The 11,249-nt window shown below is 34.1% G+C and overlaps 1 protein-coding gene across 1 annotated transcript; it reads left to right on the plus strand.

The window, feature by feature from the left end:
* Positions 1–991: 991 nt before the first annotated feature.
* LOC110991454 (MOG interacting and ectopic P-granules protein 1) lies at positions 992–5,436 on the plus strand. Its single transcript, XM_022256814.2, has 2 exons — positions 992–1,130; positions 1,839–5,436. Exons 1-2 carry the CDS (start codon positions 1,106–1,108, stop codon positions 4,517–4,519), a joined length of 2,706 nt encoding a protein of 901 aa, XP_022112506.2. The 5' UTR covers positions 992–1,105; the 3' UTR covers positions 4,520–5,436.
* Positions 5,437–11,249: the final 5,813 nt, after the last annotated feature.

Here is an 11,249-nt window from a genome sequence, read left to right on the forward strand (position 1 = left end):
TTTTTAGATATTAAATTTTTTTTGTTTGATTATATTTTTATTTGACTTTTATACATTGACCCATAAAAAGACCATGCTCGATTTTAGAATACACGACATGCACACTTGAAAAAAATATTTCTTCTTAATTTGTTTTTGGCTCTAGCACGGTTTGTGCATTAGCCAGCGTCAAGTATGGGATAATTTGTTGTTTTAATTATTTACAGTTTATGCATAATAAAAACTTAGGAAACCAATCGTGACATAATATAAATAATTGAAAGCGCATTAAATATACAAAAAATCATAATAATTACATAAGGGAATAAAAAAATCAAAATTATAGTTTAATGTTATTGTTTACAATAAACATACTTATAATACTATATACAAGGGGATTTAAATATCGAGGTAAATAAATATTGGTAGGAAGGGGAACAGTCAGAGACTATAAAGTCATTCTTCCTTATATACTATATAGTATATAAGGAAGAATGGTCATACTTAGGACAAGAAAAGAAAACATGATTCAAGTCAGAATAGCTCTCGTCTCGCCACACTTACACGCGGTACTAGTTATAATACCGAGTTTGTGCAAATGAGCTTGAAGGCTATTATGTACCAGACGCAAACGGATTATAATTTATAGTGGAAGTGGCAGTTTTACCAAACGACAATTTGGCAAACCACGGCTTCCTGGGAACGGAGTCTGTATAGCATAGGATTAGGAATTTCTTAAACCATTAAATGTTTATGCGGTCAAAAGTCAAAACGGTACTAACATAAATAAAATTCTCTATGATTGACATTTAGAGATATTTAAAACTGGTTGTATGCATCTAACTGTTCTGGCCATGGATTATTTGTACAGTAATATGAAGTTTTATAATTACTAAGATAACGCATTTTTGTATATATAACTGAAATAAAAAAAATATTATTTACTATAATCTTTATTTTTATCCTGTACTAGATAGAACTTGAAAATGTGCGTCTGTGGCAGAAAGTGACACAAAAATGGAAATGGAGACTTCTGCCTTTGTGAATGACAGCTTGATTTGGTTTGGTTTCCGCTGTGCTATTGTGGCTTTCGCTAGTTTTTCGAGTTTATATTAAAAATCTACTTATGATGTCTATTTCAACTGCTACAGGTTCGTTTATATGGTTTACACGCTTGATTATATTAAATTTTTAAGACATATATCAAATTTGTCGCTATGCTAGCGAAGTAGTGTTTTTCGGAGCAAAGCCATGGATTCCCATATGGCGGTCTATGCTCCACATGATATAATGACGCCAAGTAAAGCTAAAAAGTATTGCTACCTTACAGCTCATTCAAATGCGCATCGTAGTCATCAATATTTGGCAAGAATTTTAACTAACAACTTACGTTTGTTTAACGTTAGGTTACTAAGTTATATATTCTAATTTTTTTTACCTTTCTAGCGTCTTCGCCGACGCCGGACATTTATAGAGTACTTTTTTTTTAGGCCACTGAAAAAAAAAGATCCCAGTTCTCTCTTGAATTCTTTAAATGTTTAGTTTTATTATTTAAAGTAAAATGTTACAATGTTTTGATTTTGTTAAAGTTCAATAACAAGAAATTTCTTAGTTAAACATTAATAATATGTATGCTTATAATAAATGTTGTGATCATATTTTGTATTAAGTTAACTTAATAGGTGGTTGTAGAGTTAGTTATTACTATTTTTAACAGGATTAATGGATTTTAGTTAGTAACAACTATATTCAAAGATTTCAGAAGTTTTGTTATTTAGTAACTTTGTTTTGTAAGAAATATAAGTTTTATAATTTTGATGAAGCTGCTTCTTTTAGTTGATTGTTTATTTACATTTCAGATGACCGCACTGAAGGAGATGATGACACATCACAAGGAAGCCAACCTAAAGGTGAAAGTAGTGAATCAGAAAATGAAAATGACAATGAAAATGATAATGACAATGATAATGAAAATGACAATGATAATGACAATGATAATGACAATGATAATGAAGCACAGAATCAGAATGGAGGAGGTGGAATAAGCCCAGAAGTTCATGAGATTACTAGTGATGATGAAATAGTTACCAATGATGATGAATCTTCTAATTCTAGTACAGAATCCAATGATAGCTCAGAAGATTCACAACAAAGTAATAGAGATAGAGATAAAACTAAAGATGAAGATCCAATGGAAAATGGGGAGGAATCAGATATTGAAGAAGTTAATATGGAGGATCCCCTAAACCAAGTTCAGAACAAAAACAAACCTATTGTTATAAACGATACAAAGAACTTGGCAGATCTTGCTTCAAAACAGAGCACTTCTAATGGTGATGACACAAAAAAAGAACCAACGGTTGTGATAATTGATACCAATTCTATTCTTTCTGGAAAAGGGCCTGCACCTGCATCAAACAAAATAAATTCTGGTAGTATTGATGCACAAAATCTGTGTCAAAGTATTGCTGCAAGAGGTACAACAATAACGCCCATCAGCAGTAAGAATAGTAATTCTAAGGCTAATCATAACAGCACTTCAACTCCACAGGCAAACATACTTCCATCTCTGACAGATGATATGTTTGTTGTTGAAGCTCCATCATTTATTGTACCTTATGTTTATGAGAAACCTTCATTAAAACCATTTAGAGAATTTGTTGATAAATTAGGAAAAGAATTAGAAGATTTAAAGGCTAAAGAGGATGAAGAAAGATTAGAAAAAGAGAAGACAGAAAAAGAACAAAAAGAAAAGGAGAGAAAGGAAAAAATAGAAAAAGGTGAAATTGTAGAAGATGAGGAAGTTGATAAAGAAGAAAAAAAGGTTGAAGACGGTAAAGAGAAGGTTGCAAAGAAACAGCGACGGGGGCGTAGAAATGATGATGATGATGACTCTTGGGATGGAGAATCCTCTAGCGAGTCTGATGATGTTGCTAGTGATGACGACAATGTAGTGATTAAGGATAAGGATACTACAGATGATATTAAAGATCCTATGGAAATTATAACTAAAGGTTCAGGTGGAAAATCTGATAGTTACTTTGACTGTTCCCTTGGACAATTCTTCATTAATATTGGAATTAACCTTGTGCAAGAATATGTGCAAAGTGACTTATTAAAAACGCAAAATCGTAAATTATACAAAGAGAAGAAGTCTGATCGTAGCACTCGTGCCACAGAAGCAGCTATAGCATCCCTAACTCAAAATTATGCATACAGTAAGAAACTCAATGCTCCTTATGCTTTAAAACAAAAGCAATGTGAATTTTGTAGTTTTAAAACAGAATCAATGCTTGTTATGTCACATCATTTAGAAGCACCACACATGAAGAACAATATTTACAAATGTAATACTTGTTCCTTTGAAATAAGAAGTCCTCATGATATACTGTTTCATATGGAGGCTGAACATAACATTAGAGGTAGGTTAGAAAGAGCTCCTGCTTATCAACAATGCCCAAGCTGCCACTTTGAAGACAACAGTAAAACAAAATTAGCTCGCCACCTTATTGCCTGTGCTAAAAAGTTCAAGCCAGAATTTAATCTGGGACCACCATTAGATTGGGAGCCACCAGCCAAAATACCAAAGTTGTCCAGAGCTCGAAATAATATGATGGCCCCATATCAATCAAACTTTAACCGTACACAAATTGGCTTGAGTCCTTTGGGACGTCCACCACTAAGCATATCTAATTCCGTTATACCTAATATGCCAATACTTGGTAGACCAAGAGGACGCCCACCTCTAGGAGGGCCATCTCCACGAGCTGCTGTCTCAGGAGTGCCTATAATTAGAAGTGGAGTTATGATTATGCATAACAATCAACCAAGTGGGACCACAATTTCCAATTATCCAGTAATGAACAACCAAGGAAATCATTCTGCAACTCCAAAAATATCTATCACTCCTCTTCCACGGGTTCCACAGCCCTCATCATCAAACTCATCACAGAATTCTAAAGCTCACTTTGTTATTTGTGAAATTTGTGATGGATACATCAAAGACTTGGAACAGTTAAGAAATCACATGCAGTGGATTCATAAAGTGAAGATACACCCTAAAATGATCTATAATCGGCCACCTCTTAATTGCCAGAAGTGCCAGTTTAGGTTCTTTACTGACCAGGGATTGGAAAGACACTTGCTGGGTTCACATGGACTTGTAACAAGTTCCATGCAAGAAGCTGCCAACAAGGGCAAAGATGCAGGTAGATGCCCTGTGTGTGGAAGAGTATACCAGTGGAAATTACTGAACCATGTTGCAAGAGATCACAACATGACTCTAAAACCAGCTCATCTATCATACAAATGCACTGTTTGCACTGCAACATTTGGAATGTACAAGCAATTTGAGAACCATGTTTATTCAGCACACAGTGTGGTGGCCAAACGTGTTATAGAAAAAAATAAAGGTGCTCCAGCCCCCTCAAAGCCCACCGATAATGACTCATTGCTTAAGCCCCTAAAGATCAGTGATGAGATAACAATCATACCTCAACCTGCCAAGTCTGGTATTACTATAACAGCAAAGGGGAAATAGCACTAATAAATGCAACTTATGTGAAACTAAATATGATAATTCTTTCCCATTTGCTTCTCAGCCATGCACTTTTGCAAAATCAGGCAGTATTTTGTAAATAACCTGATATAAGCATCTTACACATAGAATTGAAACAGAGTATATTGATAACTTAAGTTGTCAAGTAAATATAAATGTTATTTTTAAATAACAAAAAAGTAAGTTGTAAATCAGTGTATAAATTAATTATTGTAAGATCATTAATATTTTGTGACCTTTGTTCAAATCATTTTCCTATTGTACTGTGCATTTGTGACTAGTGGGACATCTCATAATTTTAATGTATGTCACAAATAATAAAAGCAATTTAACTAAGATCTGCATCAACACTATATGTAGTGTATGATTGTGCAAGTTAGATATTAGATTTGATAACGATTAAGTAATATTATTATTTATTTGCTTACTCATGTATAATCCGTGACTATGGTAAATTATTGTCTTTCTTAAATTTATTAATTTTTCACAAAATAGCTGAAATGTAAAATTGATAGAATGAAATTAATCCAGATGCTAATTCAATTATGATTACGTAAGGTATTAGTTAAGTTAGTAGATAATTAAGTAATTATTACATATTGTGTACTACTTGGGTTTCTTTATTCTTTAAACCTTCTCCTCAGTCGTTTGAAATTTTGTTAAATCAAATAGCTACCAGTTTAGTTGTTCTGATCTCAGGTTAGTCTGAAGTGTTCTGGATATATATATATATATATATATACTAAATTTTTGTTGTACTTATGGAACGAAATTTAGATATAATTGTATTCTTTCTATTTTAATGTAAAGATGTATGTTCACACTTTTCCGAAGGGTTTTGTAAGGATAATATGTTAGAAATAAAGTTATGGAAGTAAATAATGTGAAATGTTGCGAAAGGCCGTTTTTATTATTTGACCCCTTGCTATTTACTGTTATAAGGCATACTAAGTAAATAGTTATTAAAATAAATAGTGTTATAATTTTTACAAAAGTCCTACAAAATTTATATTCTATTAAAAGAAAATGGCGGCCCTGCATCACTGGCCACCGCTATGATGTCTTAAGGCACTGGAAATTGAAATAAGATCCAATAAATAAATTGAAATATTATTTTATAAATGTAAGATAAAATTATAATACGGTAATGGTGAAGATATTTTATTTAATATAGTGGTTATTATGGATTGGGAGGTTAAATAAAATATAGGTAGGTTATGACGTCACCTGGGGTCACTAACCAGTAAAGTAGGACGCATTTCGTGCTAGAAGTAGGTAGAGGCTATTTCAAAAGTACGTTTTGTCGGTGCGCACAATAATCATGTTTTGTTTTTACTATTATATATACCTAGTCTTGCCATAAATACTGAAACAAAGAAAAATATTTTTTTTTCTGTTGCAAATAACATTTATTACTTTTACAGTGTGTTAGTTTAATACATAAATAAAAAACAATTTATAATATAAAAAGCTTATTCGAAGTGGTCTCCATTGGGTGCGATACAGTCCTTAAAACGTTGAGGCCAGTTATCGATAGAAGCACGCACTCATTCCATGGGAAAAATCTTCACTGCCAATCGTAAGGATTGTCTTAGGGCCTCCAAATTATAATGCCGTTTAGAGCAAGCCATACTCTCTAAAACTGACCATAAATCATAATCTAGCGGATTAAGATCGGGACTAGACGACGGCAAGTCTTCAGCGCTGATGAAGTCCGAAACGTTCATTTTCAACCAAGACTGCGTAGACCGAGCTTTATGACCCGTTGCCGAGTCTTGTTGGAAGGACCATTCTTTGTTATTGAAAATGGTGTTGTTAAATGGCTTCACTACCTTCTCAACGATGGTATCTTGATACACTTGTGCTGAAGTTTTGATACCTTTTTCACAAAAGTATGACTCAGTCACTCCTTCATAGCTAATACCCCACTAAACCATCACTGAAGTCGGATAGTTCCCACGTTGCACACTGGCGACTTATTGGGAAGCTTCCTTAGAGCTTTGAGCACAAATACAGTCATTTTGTTTGTTAAAATGTTGCTCGATTGTAAAAAAAATCTCATCCGTAAACAAAATTTTTCTGTGACCACTCTTTGCGTACCGCTTCAGTAATTTTTTCGATTTATCACCCTATTCTTTTTTAAATTATCATTTAAGAAATGACCAGAACGTCTCTTATAGGTTACAAGTCCTAAGTCATCTTTTAAAAAACGCAACATGGTTCTAGGTGCTATCTTTGTCTCCCGAGATAAAATCTTTTGCTTTCGGACAGGATTTCTTCGAATTCTTTCCCTTACTGCTTTGACCACCTTTTTCTTAAAAAGACTACGTGGAAGGCCAGATATTTTTCTGTCACAAATAGAGGAGGTCTCATTGTACCTATTAATAGCCCAGTACTCAAATATTTTACAAATACCAAGCGTATGGAGAGTTTTAAAATGTGCATTTAGCTTTATACCTACTTTGGTAATGCAATCACAGCGATTCGGTTCTCTTCATCACCCCACTGCATTTTAATATAGCAAAATATTATACAAAGTATTGGCGCCAAAATGAGAAAACTTAATGGACAATCATATAAAAATAACAGATTCCAAATTAAAATGTAATATTTTGTTTATTTTTAATTGTATCAGTATTTATGGCCAGACTAAGTATATATAGCTTTTATATTTTTCTTTTCAAGAATGTCATGGTGGTCCGCGATTAATAAGTAAAATATGATTTTCTTAACTTTATAGTAAGTAATTTATTTCTTACAAATATTTTGGGTTATATCAGTAACAGTACCCGTTATGTCTAATAAAGTTCAGTAAAATATATTATACATATTATTAGTCGTAAGTTACTCCATTTGGTTTTAAACATGAATTCTATTAGTTTTCCTGCTCCAAGAAATATGGTAAGTACCTATTGCTGAGTAACGTCTTAAACCTAAATAACTATGTATTAAATACATACGAAAATCACTATTACCTACCTACTTTGCGGTGACAAACTATTTAAACTAATAAGATTGAGTATATATTAGTCAATTAGGAACTTACTTCGGTGCATTATGGAAACTTCTTGCACCTAGATATACATAATATTACATACCCATAGACTAGTTTGACTTTACCTAGGTATATCTAGATCAAAAAGATATACTTAGTTTAAAAAAGGAGCTTTCAGTTGCAAACGATAATTCTAATAGTCATCAATTTTCAGGTCCAAATATAGTTTTAACAATGCATATATTGACAGAATTTAATAACATAAGGGTACAAAAGGTAAGTAAGTTTTGGTATAAACAATATATTATCGTGAGTAAAAACTAATTTAGATTACCGCAGTTGTATATAAAGGTTTTTTTAACGACACAACGCCTGCCATAAAATATTGGCAATAACTAAACGGACGATTTAAACTTGCAACTACATATATAAAGTGCAAATTCAGACCCACATCATGGAGTACTGTTCTAATCTCTGGGCGAGGGGTCCCCAGTACCAGCTCCTTCCACTTGACCGTATACAACGAAGAGCCGTTCGAATCGTCGACGACCAATCCCTCTCCAAGCGGCTTGATTCTTTGGCGTTGAGTAGAGATGTGGGGTCACTCTGCATCTTCTACTGCATTTCCCATGGAGAGTGTTTAGAGGAGGTGTTCGGATTAATACCTGCAGCTGTGTTTCATCATCGGACGTCGAGGCATAATACGAAATTCCACCCGTACCACATCGACGACCGCCGTTCCACAACTGACCGATTTTCAAGGCTGGTTTTTGCCGTGCACCACCACTTTGTGGAACCAGCTGCGCACTGAAGTATGTCCGAACCAATTCGATTTAGGGTCCTTTAAGAAAAGAGCGTACTAATTCTTAAAAGGCCGGCAACGCACTCGCGAGCCCTCTGGCATTGAGTGTCCATGGGCGGCGGTATCACTTAACATCAGGTGAGCCTCCTGCCCGTTTGCCCCTTGTTCTATGTATAAATAAATACATGTTTGGCATCCATATGATAGACATTGATGGAAATATTCATGCGTGCATGACTGTTTCATTTATACTCTACTTAACATCGGATTTCAGAAAATTGACGAAGACTGGTCCTTCTTGGCTCATGGTCAAAAGTCAAAAGTCATCATTTACATGCGCGAACCGTAAATTCGTCTAGCATGTCTTGTAGCTGTGCAACACTTAGTGGAAATAATATCTATAATTATCGTCGGCGAATCTCAAGTTGCTTAGGTAGGTACTGACCGATTATTTTTATCCCTTTAACCTCCCGTTAAAGGTTCATATTGTTCTTAGGATGCCATAGACAAAGGAAAGGCTATCTTTTGTCACCTAGAATATTTTTATGTGTTTATTATGTCGTATGTACAATTTTATTTATTGGCTTTTTCTGTCTAACTGCATGCGACTTTCGTTTTATTGGTACTACATATTTTGTATGAGTTTTAATATTTCATGAGGAGCAGCCACGTGCTTTTGTGAGAAAGCTTTAGAGTTATCAGCGAAACTGGATATATGGGGCAGTTTTGATCTCATTTACTTAAAATCAGGTCTAATCATGGTTTTTTAGGCCTTAAAAAGTTCTAAAAATTCTCTCATTCATATACATCTTATAGTTAAGGCAGCGTTTGCAAGAAACGTTTTCGTTCGACCGTTTTACTCCGACTTACTTTGCAAACCGGACTATTAGATAAAAGCCTTTCAAAATGTCAGGTTATTTATAGCGAATCACTAAAAAATAATGTGGCTTCCTATTGGTAAAAAATACAGAAATGGTTTAGTGAATTCAGAGATTAAATTTATGATTATAAGTTTCTCAAATTTTATAATGTAGTCATGCCATAAAGACTGTTACATGAAAAATTTTATTTTTTTCATCTCTTTAATTATTTTAAATTTTGATTTCGTACATTATTTTTAAAACTTCTCTCGATTTTGCGTCATTTCTCATGTCTTCGTGTTCATTATCAAATTACCATACAGAATAGGGTGTTAAAGAAATTAGCAATCTAGCTTTGTCAATAGTTAGTTTTTTTGTTTCGCTTATGCCGTTTTGTTGTGGTGTATTAGTTGCGGTAAGTTTCCTTTTTATTATTTAATAAAAAAAAAATAATGTATTCGGTACCAATTTCAGAATGTAGCGATTTTATATTTTTGTTATGTTGCGTCGTAACTTCATTTTTGTAGTTCTTGAAGAGGCTAAATATTTCGCTCTTTATTTATATGAAATTGATTTAAAAACAATAAAATAATATTTATTCATTCACACTTTTTAATTGTACTGTTACGGAACACGTTTTTTTTTTTTTTTTTTTTTTTTTTTTTTTTTTTTTTTTTTTGAATGGAATCTCGCTGTTGGCCTTAAGGGCCTTTACAGCTCAGCACGGGCTGTTTGGCGAGCTTAGCTCAGCCGGAAAGGGGGGGTTTCCCGCGACTCGCGCAAGGGCGTCTCCTGTGAGACTCGAACCTCGGCTTGGGCCGTCGCGGGGGGGTCAATCGCCTGAAGGGCAGGACGGAAGCTCACTGGAGTGAGCGAAGTGCGAAGTAAAGGTCCTCGCCTTCCCCGGTGAAGGCGGTTTTTTACCCTAATCTGTCTATTGCTACTGCTATTATTATTGGCCGCGCGGGCGGCTTACGGAACACGTGTTCTAAATATCGATTTCCATGCCACTTAGACCAACTTTATAATGTCGAATTTAGGTGTTGGTGTGCGCGCGCATCGTATAAATTCACTCTCACCTTTTTTCTCCATCGCGCCAAAAGAAGTATAACTGCAAAAATCCACAAATTTACCGCATCTAAAGCTGATCCTAGATTATACACCTGATGAAAAGAGGAGTAAAAACTAAAAACAATCATCATCGTGTATGTAGATTGGGTATATATAATATATGTATAATTGCTTCCAAAATCGTTGGGAAATATGAAAGATGTATGATCTTTAAAACTAAATTTGAGATGAATGAGTCGGAAAAACCAAAACTATTGCGCGATATTGATATTTACTATAAAGATGATGAAATTAAATTAACCAAGAGTTAAAATATTGCCTACAATCCTGGAAACCATAAGACTGGCTTGGCTGACTAATAAAGGCTATAAATTTTGAGAACAGCAGTTCTGTTCCATACAAAAATGAAAAAACCATTTAAAATCCTTTTTTAGCGACACAAATGTTAATATTGATTGCATAACAACCCCAAGTAATACCCAAACAGCATTAAAATTAAGTCAAAATGATATGGTAACGTCATATAACATAGCTACTTAATGCTATTGAATTTGATTCTCCAGGGTGTAAAGGATGTAATGCACAGAAAACATCAAAGCAGTTATCCTGAAAAAGTAGTTGCCGGGGCCGCGACTGCAGCAACTACAAGCATGGGAACTTGCTTAGCGGCGTTTGTTTCGTGAAGCACTCCTTTTAACGTAGCTGATAACTGGCACGAATTTCAACCTTTTTAGCTATAATTCTCTATTTATTTGTATATATTTAAAGTAAAATATATTCAAAAAAAGAGGATTCAGTTTTAGAGTCAATTTTCACATGTAGCTGTAATAAATTAATTCTATCATGTCTAACTGGCTTTGCTTTATGATGGGAACATTCTGATTTCTGATCCGTTAAAATGTGTCAGGACCTACCTAGAAGAATAATTAAGACAATAAGAAAATTAGGGTACACGCACTGTCATCTTGACAAGCCCTTAAGGCT

The sequence above is a fragment of the Pieris rapae genome, chromosome 14 (assembly GCF_905147795.1).
Source record: "Pieris rapae chromosome 14, ilPieRapa1.1, whole genome shotgun sequence".
NCBI lineage: Eukaryota > Metazoa > Arthropoda > Insecta > Lepidoptera > Pieridae > Pieris > Pieris rapae.